The 25,285-nt window shown below is 36.5% G+C and overlaps 1 protein-coding gene across 1 annotated transcript; it reads right to left on the bottom strand.

Moving 5' to 3' along the window:
* Positions 1–602: 602 nt before the first annotated feature.
* On the bottom strand, positions 603–24,571 carry LOC592585 (dipeptidase 1). Its single transcript, XM_030975840.1, has 10 exons — positions 24,263–24,571; positions 9,787–9,922; positions 7,113–7,245; positions 5,860–6,010; positions 4,745–4,811; positions 3,777–3,953; positions 2,671–2,779; positions 1,921–1,996; positions 1,335–1,470; positions 603–744 (listed from the first exon to the last, which is right to left on the bottom strand). The coding sequence occupies exons 1-10, from the start codon at positions 24,421–24,423 to the stop codon at positions 628–630; spliced, it is 1,263 nt and encodes a 420-aa protein (XP_030831700.1). The 5' UTR covers positions 24,424–24,571; the 3' UTR covers positions 603–627.
* Positions 24,572–25,285: the final 714 nt, after the last annotated feature.

A 25,285-nucleotide genomic window follows, 5' to 3' on the forward strand; every position in this document is an offset into this window, starting at 1 on the left:
GTTTTTATAATTATTAATAAAATATTTTTAAAAATATAAAAAATTATGTTTTTACGCAATGTACAAAATTCTGCAATTCAGCCATATGGCTGCAAACAATTTTCAATAAAACCATTACTGACCTTCAGTGGCGTACGCAGGATTTTTTCAAGGGGGGGGGGTTAACATTTTGAAATCGGGCCGAAAATTTCGCAACGACTCAGCCAGCCGCTGGGGGGGGGGGGGTAAGAGGACACTTTTTTTTTGTTGGTCTTCAAAAAATCGCAACGACTCGCAGCGCCTGCTGACCATTACCATTACCATTAGTATTTAAATTCCATACAGAAAATTTTATATGAACCACAACCCCAATACAGAATTATAAGTTAAATGTTGACAACAACGCAGTTTCTATACTATAATTATTTATTAATCGAAAGGTACATAATGTACATTCTCACTGATAAGATTTTACACAGATCTCAAAATAAAAGCATCAGTGACAAATGACAGTTTTTGTTATAAGCTACTGAAATCCTTGCTTCTGATTGGTTATCAGTAGATTTGCCACTGATTGTTGTCATTTGTCATTGAAAAAAGGCTTTGTGAAACGCCCCCCCCCCCCCCCCCCCCCCCAGTTTAATGGTTCTACTGAGCAGGTGGGTCATAGACGTAGGTACGGCATGTGTTATTGACCTCTTTCCCGCTATCTCTGGGCATGGTGTTCTCGTAAGGTAAGATGCTTGCTTGCAACCTCTGGCTTTCCTGGAAATGAATGAAAACAAAATGATGAGGAAAGATTAAAACAAAATTGATATTTTTTGTTCCAATCGTTTACAAAAAGTAACGTATTTGCTTCGATTTCGAATATCAAATTAGTGGAAATCAACCTATTTATTGCAATAATTGTTTTCTTTTTTAGTTTTTACCAGCGACTATATCGAGGCGTAATAATTATGTGTCTAGTAAAGCAATATTTAGTGGGGAATTTTTTTCCACGGAGAGGCCTGTATTTAATACAAAGAGTTTGATTCAAGTCAATCGCAGCTTTAAATTAATCCCAACTGTTAACTTATAGCCCCACTGCACTACTTATAGCTACTTGCGCCCTCTATATATCAAACAATGCCTAATCGGTAACCATTGGTCCCCATGATCCTCTTTTTCTTATGTTAATTTAGAGCTTATACCACCTGTCAGTGACCATGCAGGGAGGTCTAATCCCTCCTGGCCAAACTTGTGTGGCGGGGCTTTAAGATATAGGAGTTGCTATTCATTTTTTTAGATATCAAATTTTGTGTTTTGGGTATTTTGGGTTTCTATAGTCTGCCCATGGATGGTTTGACTCAACATACCTCCTCCACTGCCCTGAAGACTCGAAGCAAGTTGTTACCGATGGCGCCCTTTACCTCTTCTTCTGTCCAACCTCTCTGAAGGAGTTCTGTCACCAGGTCAGGGAACTTAGAGACGTCTTCTAATCCTTCGGGGACACTGCATTCATCAAGGGAGACAACGAACCAACCAAAACACATCAGAGATGCAGACGATTATATTTATCGTTATAATACTGTCCAGGCTTTAGTACTTTTCCAACAGTAGTCAATCGAATTCGAGTCTTCTTTGCTATTGGCCCCTACCCCGGTGTTTTTTAGTCGATTTAAAAATAGCAAAACCATCTTCTTCTTTTCTTCTTCTTCTTTTTCTTCTTCTCCTCCTCCTCCTCCTCCTCCCCCTCCTCCTCCTCCTCCTCCTCCTCCTCCTCCTCCTCCTCCTCCTCCTCCTCCTCCTCCTACTCCTCCTCCGCCTCCGCCTCCTCCTCCTCCTCCTCCTCCTCCTCCTTCTTCTTCTTCTTCTTCTTCATCACCGACATCTTCTTCTTCTTCTTCTTCTTCTTTTCAGGGAGAAGGGGGTCGGGATGGTGAGACATTCATGAAAACTCACGTGCCAACGCCGTCATAGTCACTTCCAAAACCAACGCACTCCCATCCACACACCTCTTTGATATGATCCATGTGATCTATACAGAAAAATGGAGATCATAAACACAAGGTTATATTTACAATATTTCAAAAGTGCAGAAGAGGGGAGGATCACCAGAAACATACAAAGAGGGAGACATGGAGGATTGAGAGAAGGGGGAAGGAGAGAGAGAGAGAGAGAGAGAGAGAGAAAGTGAGGAGGAGGAATGGGTTGAGAGGGGATAGACTGAAGGAGTAAAGAGGAGAGAGGGGGTAAAAAGAAAGAGGCAAACAACGAGAGGTGGGGCAAAGACTGGGGACAGACATAGGAAGAATGAGAGAAAGAAAAAATAGCAATGAAGTACTACGTCATCAAATGGCGCCTCTTGTGTAAATGGTATTACAAGTTAAAGTGTTTGTTGAACCGTATATGGTACTAATAAACATGACGTGTGGTCCATAATCATCATCAGAGTCTATAATAGAGTATATTTATAAGTCAACCAAATGCACTCATATCGTATTTTCAATTTCTGCCGTAATCTAAAATCACTTCAGAATTATCTTAAATATCATTATTGAACTTATGTCCATTTACTACTTATAATGTATGCACATTTTCGATCTCACTCATTTTCAGGAAAAAAAATCAACTTTTGTGACTGCGAAGATTTTTTTTAAATTAATAAACCATGTCAAATCAAATCAAATCAAAACATTAATTGGTACGTACCTGCTACTTGGCCAAGGGTAGCATAATTATCATCAGCTGTGACATTTGCGGGTGGGCAGTTGATATACTTCGTGTAGAAGTTCACCATAACAACTCCTCCATTAGCTTTCTGTAAGATAAAGCAGATGGGTAGATGACTATTTTAAATTTCATAATGAAAAACAAAGACAACAAAATTACATACATGTAGGAAGATAAAAAGTGAAGACAGGTACATTATAATGTTAATAGAGACAGGATAGGAGGAGCGATTTCACAGGTGGATAGAAAACACGGGCAATTTTCGTGATAAAAGATGCAACTTCTGCACATAATACACACACTGCCTTATTTATGAATACCGACAAACTTGTTTTATGTCGTAATCAATTTAACTATTATTAGATCAATCGTGATTGATTTTTTCCAAGTTTTTTATTTTGTATTCAGGTTTTGTTTCCACATTAACTTCATGTGAAAAGAATTTACAAAGTAACCCATATACAAGGTAACAAAACATGTACATATATTCGATAGATACAACAGTAAAAACAATTTTATGCAAGTCATTAAATACAAAATGATGCTAACAATAATCTGCAGTAATGAGGAGAAAACCTTGAAAGCACATTGTAATTAAGGTTCATACAGACGAGGGAGCCAATGCAGCCGCCAAGCTTTTTTTTAGGGAAATTGTTTATTTTTGATTATTCAATTTGACATTCCAAACACATGACACCATTTATGGATTGGGGGTGGGGGTGGGGTTGAAAGAAAAAAGGGTTTAAAGGGGATGGTTATAAAATAATGAAAATAATAAAAATCCGGGTAATTCTGGCGGGATCATATTGCCGGCCCCTCAAACAAACAAAAACCCTAAATGAAAGGGACAGTATTCCCCCCTAAAAAGTTCTGATTCTCCTTTTTTTTTTCTTCAGTCGGGGTTTGGAAGGTTAATTCGACTTCATTATTTTGGCAGCCTTCCCAAATGGCAGGGAGGGGCAGTGTTTACCCCTAAAAAGGGCTTTTATTATATTTTCTTTTCTTCTTTTTTTTTTTTGGGGGGGGGGGGGGCATGTAGGCTAATTCGGCATCCATTGGTCCGTCCATTAATAGTTCATACATACCACTCTGGTAAGAATGCTATTGGGGGCGTTTCGGTAGTGGTTGCAGAGTTCGTATGCCGAGGTGTGGCTGAACATGACGGGTGCGGTTACGAGATCGAGGGCGTCGTTCATTGTCTTCACGGAGACGTGCGAGAGGTCGACCAGCATGCCTAGACGGTTCATCTCACGGACGACATCCTTGATGAAAAAAAAATAGTAATTCATTTTTATAGTAGAGTGTAAGGGTTATGGGTGACTGAATATGGGCGTTAACTCATAGACTACGTCATTTTCAGGGGCACAAGCTCTAATTTCTGTGACAAGCAATAAACAAAAAATAAACAGCAACAACAACAGGCCCATGCTTCTTCTTTACTTTCTCTTTTAGCCCCCCCCCCCTTTTTTTTTTTTCTTTTCTTTTTCCATTCCTTTCCTTATATATATATATATAGGCCTATATCTAATTTTTTTTGGGGGGGGGGCACGTGGCTCCGATGCCCCCTGCCCTGTATCCTCCACTGCTAAAGGCTTTCGATCGGCAGACGCGGAATGAAATGTTTTTCGTCATTATCACTGATTATGGATGAAGGGGCAAAGGGATGTGAGATCGAGACAGCAGGGTCGGTTCGAAAATCTAGATAAATGATAACGGCTACAAAGCGCTAGTTTCTCCTATATTTCTTTTGTTTAATGACACAGTAACTGCATTTAATGACATGCACAGCCATTGATTTAATTCATTTTTTCTAAGAGATGATTAAGAATTCTTAACTAATGAATCCAAAATGAGTATAGGTCAAATGTCAAACACAAAACATCTCTCTCTCTCTCCAACTCTCTCTCTCTCTCTTTCTGTATATTCCGTTCTCTCTATCTATATGTCTCTTGTCTTTCTCTCTCTTCTTAGTTCTCGATACTCTTTCTATTAATGTTGCTTTATATGATAACTCAAATAAAACAAAAATATATATATATATGATGATAAATACCTTGCCAAAAGCGGTAAGTCCGTTATGTTCTGGGTTAGTCTCATCATCCATCAACCAATTATCCGCCCTTGAGAGTGAGATAAATAGTTTTTTTCTATAAAAATTCATCTATTATCTTCCATTTACAAGATAACATGACAAAAACCACCATACTCATATATGTGAACTGCAAATGAAGTTCATATATACATTAATTTGTTTAAGGGGGAAAACTCCTTTTTTTTTTTACTTCGTTCCACCTTTACCTCGCGCTCTCTAAAACTTTTGTTGTGATTTTTTGTTTTGTAATATTCTTTATTGTATTCACTCAATAAATAATATTAATTCATACAAATTGTAATATATAACATATTGAAACCAATTACAGAGTACAAAATACAGTAATCTCAATCATATTGAATGAATTAATATTGTTATAACCCCCCCCCCCTCTATATTTTGTTCTGCAGTACTAGTATCCTATTACATATTATAATTTATAACATATTGGAACAAAGTACAGACTACAATCAACTTAGTTATATCGAATGAATAAAGTTTGTTATGTCCCCTACCCCCGTTAAAAAAACCCAACAACAACAAACACAAAACAAAAACAACAAAAAACAAAAACAAAAAACAAAAAACAAAAAAAAAACGATACAAGAAGACGTGGGCAGTCTATGGCAGTCGAGACCGGTCAATCACACACAGCTGTGAACCGGGCAGGCCCCCCCCTTTCCTCATCCCTTGCATTTTCTTGATTGATTGATTGATTGATTGATTGATTGATCGATCGATCGATCGATTTGTTGACAGGTGGAAATCATGTCATAGTCCGAGAGATAAAGAGAACGCGAGGGTGGGGGGGGGGGGAGAGAGAAGATAGGAAGACAGATGAGTTGACAATTATGTAGATAAATATAGAGATAGTTTTATTATAAAAGGACAATAATCCAGATAACAGGTTATAAATGAAGATAAAATGACTGAAAGCGGCATGCGGTGCATTGTGTTAGAGTCGTAAAGATAACCAATTTTATTACAAGAGATATCATATCATAAAATAGTCATGAAATAATACCATCACGAAAAATTACATCACGAAATTTTTTTTCTTTTCGACAAGCTCTTACCAAGGTGTATTGCAGCTATGTGTGACGGTCATGTACCTGACCCCAAGTTCATAGAGCATGCGCAGTGAAGCCATGCTGCTATCAATGTTATGACCTCCCTCGACGCCGATCAGAGATGCTATCTTCTGGTTCTCATGGGAATCTACAATTCCTGCGATAAAAAAATAAAATTATGGCCAAAATTTGTTACTAACTATTTTGATAAGTAAGGAACGGACTCTTTTCTTTTTTTTTCTTCTTTTTTTAAAAACAATTGGGGCCCAAGTCCGAAAATAATTCTCTGACAAGCAAAGAATAAAAATAAAAAGTTAAAGGTAAAGACCAGTATTGGAAACGCCCCAATTTCAAAAAATGAAATGGAAGCTCTCATTACCAATCATGTAAAAGAATATGTTTTGACTAATACATGATGATAAAAAATTTGCCGGGAAACCACCTACTAATTCATATATTTGGTAAATTTGTTTCTCTCATGGTCTGTGAGAGATATAGGGTAGTCCCATATACATCTTTCTGTGTATAGTGCTTGTAACTTTACGAAGAATGGGCCAAATTTCTTATCATTTTGATGATTCCAGAACCTTGCAGATGCTAGATGCTAGATGATCAACCTTTTCTGATCGATTCCACAACGTTTCTTTCACAATGCAATCGCATGACCATAACTGGTCTTTACCTTTAAAAAGGGTTATCACATTTTTAGATATATATTTGGGTCTATAAGCAGGTCATTGGCTGGTCGTACCCATGTAAATGCATTATGTTGCTCATTTAAATTCACTTGGTTGTCAATTCACAACTCCGTGGTTGGACCTTGTACGGTTCAAACACATAGGATCCATACCTCCAAGATTATCAAAGTGACTTTATTACTATCATGGGCATTTTGTATATTATATAACAGTGTTTGTTAATGGGCAAATTAATGCAAAATATCGCTGCCCCTCCCTCTCACACTGGCAAATCTAAGGCTTTCGCTTGAGGTGCATCAATTTTTGGATGTCGAGTAGTTCTGGGCACCCGGTATCTCGATGATAAGTAAAGGTAACCAGACCATGATCAATGGCCATGACCATTGATACTTCATGTCTTTTATTCTTAAATTCTGTAATCATCGTTTTTTGGATTAGCATTTCAAGTCGCGTATTTTTGCCCCATTAAAAAGTTTTACCATATCGCTCATAACTATTAATAAAGTATTTTATGCTATTTCATACTATTTTACATTTAATACTCCGTGCTTATCGACGTACCTTGTGCTGTTGTGACGAAATCGAAAGTTTCAGGGTACATTTGGACCATCCTCTTGATGACGTCAATCTGGTCCAGGATATGCATGAGGGCATCGTTGTACTGTGAATCGCATGACGTATAGGCGGCCCAAAACTGCGGACGAGAAAGTTACAGGGTGGCGATTAGGGGTGCAGATGGTAATACCAATAGTGTGTATATTCTTTAACAAAAAATTAACGCGATCGCGGGACAGCCCAGTTGAGTTAGCTTGGTTTGGTTTGGTTTTATTTTCCGTATAAAAACATATATTCATAGATAGTTTTTTTATGAACATAAAACATGATAGTTAGTGGAAGATAAAACGGATGGATCGCTCTATTCAGAGTCGTTAATCTAATGGATATGATCTTCCTGGAGGTCCAGAAGAAAGAAAGAAACAAGGAAAGAGAGAAGAAAAGAATAAAACATGCATGAGCATGAACAAAACATCTCAAATATATTGTATGTTCCTATACTATTAAAACCTATCAATTTCCCTCCCCCTACCCAATTATATAATGCACTATTGGGAATGTACTCCAACCCTTCCCGGTTCCCGGTTTACACTAAAAGTATATCGGAATCATAATTATTAAAGAGAAAAAAAGAAAATGGAATAATGGAAAAGGCAAAAAAGCAAAAAGCAAAAAAGCAAAAGAAGAAGAAGTAGAAACACAAGGATGAGAAGCACTGGCGTACCTATGGGGGGGGGCAGGGGGGCAGAGTGCCCCCCTGACGGGCTCCAGGGGAAAAAAAGAAAAAGGGGAAAGAAAAGAAAAGAAAGGAAAAGGAAAGAAAAAGAAAAAAGGAAAAGGGAAGAAAAGGAAAAAAGCAAAAGGGAAGAAAAAAGGAAAGAAAGAGAGAAAAGGAAATAAAAGAAAGAAAAAAGGAAGAAGAAGAGAAAAGGAAGAAAAAGGGAAAAGAAAAGGAAAGGAATAAAAATGGGGATTTTTTTTTTTTTTAAACCATGGCCGTACGCACCAGGGGGGGGGGGGCAGTTGACCCCAGATATTTTGAAAACGTACAGTTTTTTTTCCTGAAAATGTAGTGTAGGCCTATACCAAATCCTTCAATGCTACTTTTGAAAATGCAAAAGTACCCTCATGACCAGTTCGGTCGCTCGAACTCCCTTCACTCCTTTTGCTTTTGAGATTCTTCGAAAACTTTTAACGCATCTTTCCCCCTCCCCCACCAGAAAAATATTCCGCATACGACCCTGAAAAATTAAAACAAATGAAAATAGGAAAATATAAGTGATATAACAAATTTGAAACTCTTCGCTGGCGCGAACTGCTTGCTAGCCTATTTTGTATTAAATGTTTTCACTTGCTTGTCCCCCTGAAAAAAGAAAAGGATTAGTATTGCCTAGAATACAATTGTGCCTGCCCCGACGGGCCCTGACCTGCAACCATGGCAAAAATAACACACAATATATGTACCAAATGTTACTAAAAGAGACTAATTCATTTTTCTCGCTCGCGAATAAAATGAATAGACATTGCTTTGGAAACAATAGTGCCCACCCTTGACCTGCAACAATATCATTAAAAATGGAAGAGTTTTGTCGCCCTCTCTTTTTATTAAAAGAGAATTAATTTTTTTTGCTTGCTCGCTATGCTCGCTCGCCAAAGTGAAATTGACACCGCTAACGTGCCCGCCCCAACCTGCAACAACCAGTTAATAATTATGTACGAAACGTTATTCAAAGAAGTTTTGGAGTGCTCGTGCTCGCCAAAACGGAAATAACATCACCTTAGACATGATTGTGTAAGCCCTGCCCTGCAACAAAAAAATCTGAAATTTATGAACCAATTATCATTACAAAAATTTTGCTCGCTCGCTACGCTCGCTCGCCAAAATAGAAAAAACACCGCTTTTAATAATCACGTCCCTGACATGGAACAATGAACCCAAGTTTATATACCATATTTTCCCTATAAAAGAGAAGTGAATTTTTTTTCGCTCGCTACGCTCGCTAGCTCGTGGAATTATGTGCCCACCACTAACCTGCTACAATATCATTAAAAAGAGAAATGTAGGGGGTTGCCTGCCCACCAAAATGGGATTGACATTGCCTTAAACACGATTGTGCCCGCCCCCTACCTGCAACAATGAAACAAATTTTATATAGCAATTCATTGAGAGAAAGATGTATTTTCGCTCGCTAGCTAAATTGGGTATAAAATCACCCTAAACACAATATTGTTCCCGCGCCCTGCATGGGACAATTGAACCAAGTTTAAGTGGCAATTATTAAAAAAGAAGTGATTTTTTCTTGCTCGCTACACTCGTTTGCAAAAAAATGTAATTAACGTCGCAAACAAGTGAATGTTCCCACCCCCAACTTGCAACAATATCAGTTTATATACCAAACGTTACTTAAAGATTTTTTTTGCTCGCTCGCTCGCCAGAAGTGAAAATTAGCATCGCCTTTTTTGTTTGTTTCGGTCGCTTGCCCCCCCCCCCCCCTGACGGAGTACCCCAGGTACGCCACTGATGAGAAGAAAGAAAAACAAAAGAAAAAGAAAAATATTATCTTATCTGTACTCAAACCAATTATGTCCTTATAGTGGGTAAAAGTAGGAAAAAAGAAGAAGGAGATGAAGAAGAAAAAAAGATAAAAAGAAGAAGAAGGAAAAACAAAAATGATCTCACCTGTGCTCCGACTTGCCCTGTCCTTAGTCGTGGGATATCAGTGTGGGTAGGATCCCACGTAGGAGTCTCATTGAGGTCCACGGTTTGTAGCATATTGTTGACAGCCTGTTTAAACTGCCATGGTAAATCATTGTGCCTGCGACAAAAAGAAAATAACAGATTTTTGTTTAAAGAATGAGAATTTGATTTCATTAATATAGGCTATTCTTTTTGACTGTCGGTTTAAATATTGTTGCGCCTTTGTCAAAAAAGAAAGTTTCTGTTAAAAAAGAAAGTGTTTTTTTTAATGAAAAAAGAATATGAACACCATCAGCATATTCTTTTAAACTGATTGGACATTGTTAATATATAGTATGTGAGTATGTCTATGTAAGAAAAGAAAGAATAACAAACTTGAAGATCACGGAAACCATACATGCCTGTACATAAGCTTATCAATGATGATGTAGTTGGTATTGTTTTAATACAAACATCTATATTTTATATTTGCTTTGTTTCGTTTTCTGAATGTACTTGTACCAAAATACTTTGTTTAGCTGTAAGAGGTTAGGCTCGACCAGGGGCGGATCCAGTAGGCGGCAAGGGAGGGGACCAAATAGGGAGCCCGATTCGTGAGAAAATGTTTAGCGGCGAATTAGCCAGCTAGTGAAAAAAAAAATTAAATCGCACCCCCCCCCCCATCTCAAAAAAAGGTAAAATCAACGTGTTTTTACACGTTTTTTCACCAGGGGTTATTCATCATTTGATTATACCTCTCTATTCGTGGGTAATTATTATCTGTATCCAGTGGTGTAACTACGGAGTTTATAAGTACACGCCCACCTCCCTACAGTCTGCGAGCACAGACTCTAATTTTACAATTTACCACCATTCGTATTAAGCCTTGAGCAGAGCCTATGGTAGTATCAGTTTACAGATAAGGGGGGATGTAGAGATGAAGAAATTGAAAACGGCAAGGGAGAGCGGCAATGGACTTGAAAAGATAATGATAGAACCCTCAGACCCCCTTTCCGCACCCTCCCCTGAATCAATGGCGTTGATAATAATTTACATTTCATCATCTTATCAGACCAGTGACCCCCCCCCCCCCCCCAGACCCTCTCCGTCATAGACCACTGAGCAAAATAATATAGTGGGGCATTTTTCTTCATAGTTGAAAATGAGCGGTGTCATCTTCCAAAAGCATTCATTGTGTGACGCGTCAGAGTAAGGAGAACTTAGAAGAGAGAGAGAGAGGGGGGGGGGGGGAGGGGGTTAATTTGAGAAGAAAAGGAGATTACACATCCAGAGATCAAGTGTACCTTGATAACCCTCTGCAATCATCCGATAATAAAGTTGAGAGGGTCTCATTGAACTCAAGGGTTACTTATCAGCTAACAGCTAGGGAGGAGACCCTGGAGTAGACCCGAACCAGCATCTAAAAGAAGTATGTGTGTTTTTGTGTGTTTATTTTATCCATCCACGGTTAAAAACAAATACAATAAATGTGCCCGCATTCAGCAAATGCTGTTTTTCAGCGAGGCCGTGACAACATACAATTCGAACAATAGAATATAAAACATGAAAATACAATTCACAAACAACAGCACTATGCAAGCTATGATACATGAACATATTCATTAAAAAAAAACAGGCGTGAACCTGGTAAATATTTAATACTCAGAATGATTGATAGGGCCTTTCGTTTGCTGATTTCACAAAATTCCTTCTTGTCACATGTTTTGTTTAATATAGTTAAGCTATTTATGACATTTGAAATGTATGGGCAATGATTTACATGGACTTAGAATAACTGTGTAAGTGGATTTGTTGTTGTTCGAATTCTTGAATGATCGAGAATATAATTGTAATTTTAATTGTTAATGTAGTTATACAGTATGTTGTTTTCGAAAAACTCCAAGTAAAACCGTTTTTTTTTTGCTTAAAGGTATAGACCAGTTTTGGAAACGCCCCCCTCTCAAAAAATGAAATGGAAGCTCTTATTAACTATCATGTGAAAGAGTATGTTTTGACTAATACGTGATGATATAAATTTTGACGGGAAACCGCCTACTAATAATTGATATATTTGGTAAATTATCAAAACGATCCGGCCTTCAACATTGAACATTTGGCCATATATTTCTGTTTTTTGGCGAATTTAGGTTGTTGAAGTATTGCTATCTAAACCTCTGAAGGCAATATTTAAACAATATTGAATGGATATTTTGCGCCCAAAACCCTTGAACCGCAATTTTACATCTACCGGTCTATATCTTTAAAATGTCATGAAAGTTTTTTTTTAAAATTATATTGATTACTCGATTACTGTTGTAATTTGAGAAAGCTTTTTTTTCTTTTTCATATGAATAAGGACCTGAAAACGCCGTTTTATTCTTTTCCCTATTATCATCTTAACTTCTAATCTTTACCTTCGAACATATTTACATATTATATTCTATCAGGTCGTCGTTGCGCACCCGTTTGTTACCCTTTTTGGAGTGACTATGGACCCTCTGAACATGGGGTGACCATTAAGATATTTCCTGTCTAAAATCACGACGATAATTGGAACTAGTCATCCAAGCTTTTGTTCCGTATGTAATTATGTAGAGTCCTTGAAATATATTCAAACGATTTAAAAAGAAACAAAGAGGGTCAAAGGGTAGAACATAATTATTATGTTAAAGCCAGTCTGTACTAGTTTGGCCAGGGGGGATTAGACCAACCTGCACGGGTCACTGACAGGTGGTATTTTGATCAAATCAGCTCTCAATTAACATAAATAAAAGAGGATGGAGACCAACAGACAGATAGTGCAGTGGGGCTTTAAGTTTCCCATCCAGAGGGGCGTTGCGGACACGTGCCCCGGTCAAAATATGTTCGTATTTGATGCACGCGGGCAACCCCATCAAACAAAACGTGTGCACCCTTCCCCTTCAACGTTTCCCTGCCATATTTAGCCATATTTTTTTTTTAAATACTTGCTTCCTTGTTTCTATTTGACACATTCTTGTACCCCAGGCACAACATCATTCATTCGCTACTATCAGTACCGCATACCTGTATGAGAAGAACTGATAAAGATAACAATGCTATCGCGGATTTTTGTCCTTTTATACAATAGTAGCCTCCAGATTACTGGACTTCCCAATATTTGATCAGGTTGATACTGTGTATTTAAAACACTGCCCATCAGATAAAACCCATTCGTTCATTATCATTATATATAGACTTTTTGGATTATAAAAGGGAAATTAAGGATTGTTTGAATAAAACGTACATACTCTTTTGCAGGATAATGCTGTTTGTAGGCTACGAATTTGTTGAGAATGTGAGTACCTATCTAAGAATCCATTAAAAGCACAAAGGACCGGCGGATTTTCAGACATCAGGGGGGTGTTTCACAAAGATCCTAAGTTGAACTTATCTCTAAGTTGGACTTGAAAGTTATGGAAAGCCGTTAGCATCTTTGAAAATATTTTGTAGAAGTTATTTTAAAAGGCAGAACATGATCATTCATATTTTCTATTATCAAGGAGATGTTACGTTCTTGATGTGTAATTTATGAAAAGTCTAAAACACTTGAAAATTTTGGTTGAATATATTTTATCTTAAAGCTACAAATGCCTTTCCATATTATATTTAAGTTCAACTTAGAGTTAAGTTCGACTTAGGATCTTTGTGAAACACCCCCCTGATATACTTTGCCTCCTCAAATTGGCACGATTGTATTTTTCCCATTATTACAATGTAAAGAAATGTATCTCAAATGAACCAGTTACCAGTATCATTACAGAGTGAAATACAATTTCGGGCAAACTGGTTTTACATATTATGATTTAAATACTCCACCAAGTATTGCCAACTTAAAGATTTCAATGCTTATACTTATACTCATTAAAAACATTACTTAGTATTTATGGGTGTCACAGGTAATAACAATATAAGTATACGGGGTCACATTTGTAAGCAATTTTCCACTCGTGTACATTCAGAGAGAATGTAGGATATAGTTTGAAAGAAATATTTCACCCGGTTTTAAACAATCATAGTTTTGACTGATTTTGAGCCACATGGCCAAATTGACTGTAGGAAGGTATACCCCTTAAATGTAATGTTATTTGTTTTCTGATGTATGGTGTCATTTCACTTCATTGTTACATTTGGAGTAGTACCACTCAAACTTTTGTCTTATTAATTATTAACAGGTTAAAGCTCCTCAAAGTAGTTAAAGGTAAAGACCAGTTATGGTCATGCGATTGCATTATAATAATAATAATAAGATATTTGTATACCGCAAATTGCAAATTGCCTCTAAGCGGTTTAGAAGAAAATAGCTGATAAGTAAAGGAAAAATTTGCATTACAAATTACATCAATTTAAATTACCATTAAAACTTTGCAAATGAAAATAATACATGTACATAATTACAAATCACTTACAAAAAAAATACAAATAGTTCATAAATTAATAGTATCCTACGGTAATCTACACAAAATATATTAAAAGGCAAAAGGTCAAAAGAGCTATTCAGGAACAAGACTTTAAGAGATGTGTTTAAAGCATTGTTTTAAATGAATTTACAGAGCTAGCATTGCGAATTTGAAGGGGGAGATTGTTCCAAAGAAAAGCAGCTGCATAAACAAAGAACGTTGACCGTATTGTTTGTATGAAATAGTGTGAGACCGAGAGAGGAGAGATTGAGAAGCAGATCGCAAAGTCCGGACAGGAGTGTATCGAGGAAGGAAGTTCAGAAAGATATGAAGGAGCGAAACCATGATAAGTTTTTAATAAGACAATGGGCTGTATTCTGGTCGAGAAACCTACGAATTGTTCCTATTTTCCTTATAGCTACAAAAGCAGATTTACAAATGGCATCAACATTTTTAGACAAAGTAAGGGAAGAATCCATAACAACACCAAGATTACGGGCCATAACGGATGGCTTAATTACATTAATTACACTATGATGTGAAAGAAACGTTGTGGAATCGATCAGAAAAGGTTGATCATCTAGCATCTAGCATCTGCAAGGTTCTGGAATCATCAAAATGATAAGAAATTTGGCCCATTCGTCGTAAAGTTACAAGCACTATACACAGAAAGATGTATATGGGACTACCCTATATCTCTCACAGTCAAATAGATTTAATAATTTACCAAATATATCAATTAGTAGGCGGTTTCCCGGCAAATTTGTTATCATCATGTATTAGTCAAAACATATTCTTTCGCATGATTGGTAATGAGAGCTTCCATTTCATTTTTTTGAAATTGGGGCGTTTCCAATACTGATCTTTACCTTTAAAATGAACCTTTCATTTGCCATAAGTGCCAATTTGCAAGGTCACTCGTTTGCCATACGTACACATCGGCACAAAACGATAGGCACCACTAGACGGATTGCTTTGTGCTTCACAATGGCTTTGCAAATTTCCCTATTCCCGGTGTTGAATAGCTCCATAACGCCTGAATAGATAATAGTCTTGTACTAACATTTAAAACATTTAGATAATATCGAAGCTTTTGTATAATATCCGCAAATTACAGAAGGTGAGAAATTGCATGAATTTCATTTCCTTATACACATGCAGAAGAGAACTTCTCCTTCTAAATAGCTATAATATAATAAGTTTACCTTAACCCTATAAAGGCCGGGATATTTGAGGTCTAAATACGGCCGGGGGCCATTATGCCCCCCCCCCCAAGACCTCGGCCTATAAAGGAAGGTCCAATTATTATTATATACACATCTGCCTTTGCTTTTTTTACACTATACAGAGTCCACAAATATATACAAGTAGGCTATAATTTACATTTAAAACATGATGTTTTAAATGTAAATTATAGCCTTATCATGTTTTAAATGTAAATTATAGCCTACTTGTATATATTTGTGGACTCTGTATAGTGTACATGTATAATTTATCCAATTTCACTTTTAAGTATTATTTTAAGCATACAACCTTTTTAAATGATGAATTGTATTTTAATTTTTTACAATATTCACATATCAATATAATCATGTATTCGTTGTTCCTAGTTTGCTCTCTCACCTGAAAAAACTTTACACTTTTGAAATGGCTGCCGAATAAAAAAATATATGATTCTGGGGGAAAAGTTTTATATGAATGGAAAGCTCATAAACTCAACTTTCATATGACACCAAAAAGTCTGAAAATAATTCATGCTTGGTTGAGCACTGCTCACTTTTGTAAAGGGTATGAAAATTAGGTTGCGCAGGAATTAGCCTTCCAATTTGTGAGAGGTAAATCCTTTGGTGCTTACAAAATCGAGGGTGATATGATACATTCATGATTTGCTGAGTGAATTACATGGTTTATAAAACCAAACTTTTATGCATGAGTGAACAGGAATTTCATTTTTTATTGTAGCATTGTAACTTTCCCTGGTAGACTCAGTGGATAGGTGTGTTCATGGGAGTCAAGATGGGGTGATGGTACATGTTGTAATTTCCATCTTACAAACTGTTATTTTTTACATCTGTGACTTTGAATAAAAACCTTCACCCCACATTTCAGTTATTGTAAGATAAGTTGAACATCTCATTGATTTAATTAATAACCAGATGGGGATTATGTAAATTGATTATTCAAATACGGTTTGTTGAAAAGAGGAATATCACATATGTTGGCTACTTATTCTTCAGCTTACCCATTAACCATTTACATAAACTCAAGTGCTAAAATGACTGGTTGGTTGGTTGATAGATTGAGTGATTGACTAAGTTATTGATTAATTATTATTGAACGATTAAATTGATTGAAATACTGAATGGTGATTGAATGCTTGATTGATTAATTGATTGACTGATTGGCTGATACCGTACATTGTTGATTAAGTGATTGATAGCTGAATGTAATGGATTGTCAAGTTATGCACAAGCACACCCAGGCAGAGAGAGAGAGAGAGAGAGAGAAAGAGAGGGGAAGGGGCATACATGTCCTCTTGACCCTTATCCAATCTACCAAACAAAGTCCTACCCTACATTTCACCTTCCCTGCACCATGTACCATCACCCCGTCCTGACTCCCATGAACACTTAACTGAGTATACCATGGAAAGTTACATTGCTATACGGTAATAACAAATGCAATTCCTGTTCACTCATCCATAAACCACAAATTTCACTCAACAAACCCAAACTCATCAAAATTTATCATAAATTAGTCATATCATCCTCAATTCCGTAAGCTCCAAAGAATTTACCTCTCACAAATTGGAAAGCTAATTCCTGCGCAACCTAATTTGCATACCCTTTACAAAAGTGAGCAGTACTCAACCAAGCATGAATTATTTTCGGACTTTTTGGTGTCATATGAAAGTTGAGTTTATGAGCTTTCCACACATATAAAACTTTTCCCCCAGAATTATATATTTTTTTATTCGGCAGCCATTTCAAAAGTGTATAGTTTTTTTCGGGACGCACTGTATATTGAATATTGAAATGTAACTTCTACATGGTTGACTTGCTGAGTATAAAAAGCGATGCTTGTGAAACGAATAAGTAGAACGACTTCAATATTAACATCTCGAAATCAAGGTGAATATGACAAACTTTTTGTCGTTCGAAGACGAGACAAGATTATGACTAATATTTGCATGAATATTAACCATTGATCTTCAAACAACAAACAATTCTATATTAGGTATTCGTAAACATGTTCAGAAAATTGCTTATCTAGCGGTTTGAATGTGTACTATATTGTATTAGAGTGACGTGTAAGGCCAGTTTAATGATGATAGTGCATGTTGATTTGATAATGTCTATACTTTTTGTTCGTGCAGTCTCACCATCGGCAAATCTTATCAGAAGTACTTCAAAAGTATGACATTTTAGGAGATGAAAGTTATTATATTAGAATTTAAATGCCAATTGCAGATTTGATTTATGAGGGTACTGAATGGTTGATGAAACTGTTGGTCCAATGTTGTGAAATCAGAACTATGATATTCCCTTCTTGAGATACTAAACGATTTAGTCATTTTGACATGGTTCATGCCTCCACCCTAAAGACCCTTCACCATTCCCTTTTTTCACAACCGTTTCGACGCCAGCAGTTGTTATGCCAGGTGCGTATAGATATCAACTATATAGTATTTACATCAGGAAAACAATGAAGTTTATCAGCCAAGTTAGATCTATTGGCGTGGGTTTGTAAACCGCGCAGTTGTCTTGGAAAGGGGTCAACTTGTTTCGGCAGTAAGTACGTGCAGTAAGAAAGGTTAGATGGGCTCTATAATATTAAGTTTGTGTTTGGAGGCTATCTGAGCGAGTATGACCTAGCTTTGAACCTAACTTTGACCTGAACATTGACCTTAACATCAAACCCATAACATGGTTTCCAATGACATACTTGAGTCCGAGGAGTATGCTTCCGAGAGTGTAACGATGAACGATTATTTTCTGCTCCGGACCTATCAATGGCAGAGCTACGTGAGGCACAGTGTGTGCATAACCCCCCCCCCCCCCCCCCCAGCCAGTCAAAGGATGAAAAAGAAAAGAAAGGGATATTTAAAAATAAAAAAAAGTGAAACATTAAAAATAAATACAAACAAGGTCTATAGGAAGATAGGGGAGGCATTACGGAAAGAAGTCGATGCTGCTTTTCATACCCTCCCTTCACTCGATGGTCTTGTTCTTTTGAATTTAATAATCCGCCTAGTACGATGGGTGCCCCCCCCCCCCGACAAGTATGCACCCTTTAATGGCTGAGCCTATACTATGTTATTCTCTTATTTGTATTCTCAATATTAGAGAGAGAGAGAGGAAGAGAGAGAGAGAGAGTGAGAGAAAGAGGAAGAGAGCAGCAGCAACAGCATTTATTTACTCATGACATTCGTTTACCTTTTAGCAATACCAAATTGTGGGAGTGCCCAAACTGACATTTTAGATCACGAACTTGTAATATTGTCAATAATGAAGATCAATTGAGCAGGGAGAAAAGAGAAAGAGGGAGAGAGAGAGAGAGAGAAAGTGGGTGTGACAAGAATGGTTTCATGCTCTAATAATTCTATCAACGTCGTATTTATAACGGATTAAAAATCGGTCATTCGAAGCAGCCATGGCTATTTTACTAGTACATCAACGATGCACCCTGTCATGTCGTCCGATGTTTACGACCGTGCCGGCAAGTCCCTGTATGGTAATCGCTAGAGAGCCATGAAAGTGGGCGTTAACTCGTGTCATTTCAAAAGGATTTCGTTGGTAAATAGTTTAACGCCCCTCTGGTTCTCAAACAGACGGTGACCTTGTTCATCTTATAGACACACACACACACACACACACACACATGCATACAAGAAAAATCGACGTGTAAAGAAATGCAAGAGTATTATAATGTTATATGAAAAGATACAAAATACTCATGCAGATGTTATAAATCCACCTCTAAGTTGCTTTTTAGTTCACACGGAGCACGAAATCAAGCATTAGAAATTAAAGCAAAGAGTTATTTTATTGGCGGACCACGATGTATTTGTTTTTTCTTTCTCCTCTAATTATCTTCATTTCTCTTCCCTAATAGAAAACAAATGTGCCGAAGAATTTACCATTTATAAAAATCAAGGGTACCTGAATAATTGATTTTTATTGCGTACTTTATTTCAATGAATTTGTTATAACTTTTACTATGGTATTTAAGAAATCAAATCTTTATCAAAATATAAGAAAGCTTTTACAACATCAATGATTTATCGGGGTGAATTTGCAATCTATTCTTATTGTAACAAATAATGATAATACTAATTATTATTTCTATTTTTAATTATTAATAAACATTGTCTAAGTTATTCTGATTTTATATCATTGTTTTAATATCATCATGTACATTTCACCGTAACCATCCAAATTCAGTCTTTAGACTGCGAGAATGGAATTTATTCATTAAAGTCCTTTTATCTTAAATCCTTCAATTAACCCTTATCAATCCACTCTGTGTATATGCACCTCATAATCATATGACGATTAAGTTTCAAGAGGATATTTTATTATTAAGATAAAACGTGGAGAATGACACTCGTTACATAAATTTAGTTAAACTCCTATTCTTCCATAGATTTATCACATATTTACCTTTTCCCATTACAAACATGTTAATGGCATCCTAAATACATTGACGAGTGATCTATCTTCTAAATGAGTTTGTTGTCTAATGACTGAATTGCTTCCGATAGTGTAATGACTGAATTGCTTCTGATAATTATCTCACAATGACTGATTTATTTGGATGAGGGGTAAAGTACAATCTAAACTCGAAAGGTGCACCACCCTGTTCCTGGTAGATCAATATAAAAGGTATTGTAATGGTATGTATCTTGAATCTCATTTTAGAAACATATACTCCAAAAATGCCTTTCAATCTAAGTTTAAACAAACCTTTCAAAATATCTACTAGCTTCTCACTTCTATATTTCTATTTTTCCATCGCTGACTATGTATTTTAATATGTTTCTTTAGTTACCTGTTTAATGCTTGTAATGTGATAATGGTTTTCGTCTTGTTTTGTGCTTTGTTTGTATTCTGTATTTGCTTTCTTAATTACTATGATTGTAAGGGGAATCGCTATATTTCATTACTTTAATGCGATTTCCCATTTTGATGCGATTTCCAACTAATAAAGGTGAACCTTTTCAACCTCTATATCTACATTTGCTCCCATAGTCAGAAATCGCAGTTTTACTAAACTTGCTTATATAATATATATTCAGACAAAGTGCTTCAACGCACTAAGTTTCTCTCTAAAGTTTTCTGAAATGTTTGGTCTTAAAGGAACAGTAAGTTCTATCAAGATCACTTTTAGCGTGGATCCCTCCTAGAATGAAAATCAGATTATTAGCAATAGGTATTCCCATATATCACATTTTCCTCATATGGATATTATGTGCACAGAATGACCAGGCGCAAACTGGCATAGAAAATATATTGCGTGTTTTTATAGCATTCCATTTGGAGAAGAGGCCCGATCGTCTGCGAATCGTAAGAACGTCTGTACCAGTTGCACGACTGGTTGACGACTCGTAGCCGATTTAGCCTTTTTACTGAATGGAAAACTGATAATGTAATGATTTCCGACAGTCACATTCATATGATCATATGCCACTTGAATCAGATAAGTATTAGTTTTGAAATTCTATAAATCATAAAATATGTTTGTGTTTTTCATTAATCGAAATCTTGCGGTAACCTTTATTCACACTATGAAATGTAGTGTAAATTTAAGCGATTTCTAATTAGAAGAACTATCTAATTGAATTTTCTATCAGAAATATCATCAGGGGGGTGTTTCACAAAGATTTTAAGTCGAACTTAACTCTAAGATGAACTTAAAAGTTATGAAGAGCCATTTGTAGCCTTGAAATAAAATATATTCAAAAGCGAAAAATCAAGTATTTTAGACTTTCCATAAATTCCGCATCAAAAACATGAAATCTCCCATGATAATAGAAAATACGAATGATTTGAATCAACATTTTATGCCTTTTAAAATAATTTTACAAAATATTTTCAAGGATGCTAATGGCTTTCCATAACTTTTAAGTCCAACTTAGAGATAAGTTCGACTTAGGATCTTTGTGAAACACCTCCCTGATGTTGTTTTTTCAGAAAGCAGAGGGTGACAATTTCCCGAAGATTAGATTACCCACGAATATACAATTTCGGGAATCCCGCCTGACCCTCCAAAAATTCTCTCAGCCAGGACCGCGACATTTTTACCCAAAATAACAATTGCATGTCATTGCGAGCTTTATTGATAATTTCTTTTTCAATGCAAGGGGGTGGGGGGGGGGGGCTGCTCCCGGCTACGCACTGGGAATGATGACCATGACAATGCAAAATTATGATTAACATCAGCATGATCATGTCGCGTCTATTATTATTGAAACCCGGTGTTGATGTTTGATATAGAATGTTTGCTACCTTGGTACGTAGCCAAAGATTGGACATGTAGTTCGTAATGATATCAGATATTAAAACGTCGACGCCAAACATTCATTAATCTCTTATATACTTACATGTGAACGATTACACCATTAACCAAAACAAAGCGATCCCTAATAATGACCTCTGAAAGGTGACATTCCACCTCTCTACATTATTTTAGCGAGTACGTAACGAGATCATTCTACTAACTTTTGTCAGGAAACAGGCACAGAAGGGAAGTGATGGGGAAGTGATTCAATTCTAGGGTTTAGGCATCCCTAATAAGATTTTAGGTATTCCTAATTGAGTTTTGAACCTCCCCTGTCAGTAACGATGTCACCCTAAATCCCCTACTAATTATGTAACACAATGATAAATGGTGCATCATCGTTAATGGGTTCATCGTGCCTGTCGACTGAATAAGTTACTCCGTTTTAATAAATCTTTATTCCTTTAGCGATAGAACAAAACAAAAAGGAGAACACAATGAATTGGCGAGAAAGTATATAGGAGTATAGAGATAGGGATAATGTGAGATAGAAGGAGCGATGTGAAATCATGAAGTAGAGAGAGAGAGAGGGACAAGCACAACAGCCGAAAAAAGGACAGGGGATGAGACAAAAAAAAATTATTAAAAAAAAGTTCATCGCAAGATTAATTCCAATTGGTGCTAATCAAAATTGCGCGCACAGCCTCTCTCATCATGCTCTTAATTCCTTCGTACTTCCTATTTTTCATATGCAATGTCCTTCCTGTTGTCCACACCCACTCATCCCTTTTCCTTTGTATAATATTGTCCATGTAGTTTATAATTCTACCCTTATGCTTCCACACTGCGTCTTATTGTGTTGATATCTGTTCTCTTCAGTAGTCTCCGTAGACCCAACACTTGTGTTTTTGTTATTGTTTTTTATTATCGTGTTATTTAAAAAAAATTAAAATGGGTTCAAGAATGTAGCAAATGAAAAGCGTCGTAATGGATCGCGTGTGCGTGCAATAACTTTTACCATATACACGGGGCGTGCATTTTGGTGATAACAACCGTCAATTTCTCGACTTTATACTCATATTATAGACCCATCTTATACAAAAAATAATACATGCTTTTAGCTCGTGTACTAATGATATGCACTGCACTTGGTTAAGTGACAATGAGACGGACAATGAACTCGACAAGCCTCGTTCATTATCCTACTGTGACTTAACATGCGTGCAGTGCAAATTTAATAATGCACTCGCAAACATGTATTATTTGTATAATATCATTATTTGTTGAGGGGCCCACACTCTACCAGCTTTGCTTTTTAGTGGACCTCTCCATCTTTATTAGACATATGCATGTATAAATATACAGCAACATTTGTTTCTTCTTCCTCTTCATTTAGACTGTATGATATGATTATCGTATAATTCCTTGTAACTCAATTATGAATTATATAAACAATGGCTTTTGTTATGCTAGTAAAAAATAACATGTACACTTGTATTATTACTTTTGTAAACTTTCTAAAATGTTGTTTGTAATTTATGTAATTAATTTATTGTACATAACTATTTGTGTTTTTCTTGTTGAAAATGGAAATAAAACTTGAACTTGACAATAATGAGAAAGATATGAACAAATGGACAGTATAGACCTGTAGTTACAAATTTGTTAATTTAATTACTCATTATTCCAAACTATCATTTGAGGGGTCCACAATTTTACAAGCGTTGCTTTTTATAGCAAGTATAAATGGTTGTAAATGACTATAATTGATTTGTAATGTTTTGTTGGAAACAGAAATATAAGTTGAATTGAATTGAGAACAAAAATGTATAAATGCTGAAATGATCTGATTTGTCCCAAATGTATGTACTCGAATGAGCAATTTAGTATTAATGTTCAAGATGATGTAGTTTTTCACTTGAGAAATTGTTGATTGCAAATTGACTTTCTAGAATTTTAGATTCATGAGAAAGCCAATGTCCTTGATATCTGATCTTAAAATTTACGCCATTTGTAGTTTTACCAGGCTTTGCCATTTTACGAAACCATATCTTTGAGCTCACAAACGACAAGGATCGTATGTGTTTAACCACCAGGCTTTGCCATTTTACGAAACATACAAATACAGACAGTTTTTTATTTCAAAAGATAATATAATGAAACATTAGAAGAAGAAGAAGAAGAAGAAGAAGAAGACGAAGAAGAAGAAGAAGAAGAAGACGAAGAAGAAGAAGAAGAAGAAGAAGAAGAAGACGAAGAAGATGAAAAAGAAGAAAAAGAAGAAGAAGAAGAAGAAAAGGAAGAAACAAAATTAAGACGAAAAGATTAGAAAAAAAAGAGACGGATACCTATGGAGAATCTGAAGGAGAATTCAAATAAGACTTGAAAGAGAAGAAAAGTAAGGACGGCTAAAGACTGAGGGGAGGAGAGATAGGGGAGGGGCCGGAGGATGGTTAATGTGGGGGAGAAAGATACTTAGATAAATTATAAAGGAGACAGACGGAAACAACATGACAAGATGGCGAGAACTCCCACCAATTCTCAGCGCGACTTTGACCTACCCGTCTATCAGAGGCACCTCCTTCATGTACTGGATGGCGAGTTCCGAAGCTCTCTTGCTTTTGTTGTTGTTCATGGACACGGGGACGGCAATGGCGACGACGATGGCCACCGTTAAGATCCCCACGGCTACGAGGATGATAATCAAACGACTACGCTCCATGGTCGACGATAAGGGATTCGATCAGGACGTCAAACGGCGACAGATTAGGGCCTGAGTTCTACCGGTGGTATATATCCAGTGCTCTTAAGTTTCCTATACTCGTTTGCCAACTTGCCTCAAGGACGAGTAATCTGATCAACTGGCAAATTTGTCAGGGCTTCGCAGTTATCTGCTGAATATTCATGACGTGATGCGCAATATGAGCCTATTAGAATTGCGTTTGATCACAACTCCAGTACTGCGAACCAATCAGGGTTCAAGCTTCATTGATAGTTTACCAAAATCAACTATTCTTATTTACCATGGACACTGCCTGTTTAGAGGATATTCCTTGTGTTTGTTTGGTAGCTTGGTATAATCTTCGAGGACTAACGCCTTTAGTCCTCGAAGCTTATAAAGGGCCCTCTATTTGGTTATCAACGTGATACCAAAGTTAATTTGTTTAAGGAAATGTATATAACAGTCTTATCGATACCATTTGGTTTGAATGAATAATGTAGGAAGTCACGGAAACGAAGGGGGGGGGGCAAGTAACAGCCCTCCCGTAGTCCCAGTACAAAACATAATTACATTAATAATTAAGTCAGTTTTACTTTGGTTTCCAGGCTCTACTTGCTCTACATGCTCACAAAAACACAAATGCATACAGCTCACATATCTCCTTAGGACCTTCGTCGGTAGACCCCCACCCCCCCCCCCCCGTTTCGGTATCCAAATAATACCCAGAAATGCATGCATACATTCAAAAGTATGCATATGCAACTCCAAAGAAACTGAAATGCAAATATTTGTTAACCAAAAGGCAGACATTCATATAATAATTATAATTTTCCTGTTAAACCCTCCGAAAGACCACATTTCA

The sequence above is a fragment of the Strongylocentrotus purpuratus genome, unplaced genomic scaffold (genome assembly GCF_000002235.5).
Source record: "Strongylocentrotus purpuratus isolate Spur 01 unplaced genomic scaffold, Spur_5.0 spur5_scaffold_8, whole genome shotgun sequence".
In the NCBI taxonomy this organism is placed as follows: Eukaryota; Metazoa; Echinodermata; class Echinoidea; order Camarodonta; family Strongylocentrotidae; genus Strongylocentrotus; species Strongylocentrotus purpuratus.

Bases quoted from the DNA above. Each gene is read 5' to 3' on its own strand.
- LOC592585 (XM_030975840.1), bottom strand. From the start codon at position 24,423: ATGGAGCGTAGTCGTTTGATTATCATCCTCGTAGCCGTGGGGATCTTA. The intron at 7,246-9,786 runs GTGAGATCATTT...TCTCGTCCGCAG, and splicing joins CAGGGCAAGTCGGAGCACAG to TTTTGGGCCGCCTATACGTC. The intron at 6,011-7,112 runs GTACGTCGATAA...TTTTTATCGCAG, and splicing joins TTTCGTCACAACAGCACAAG to GAATTGTAGATTCCCATGAG.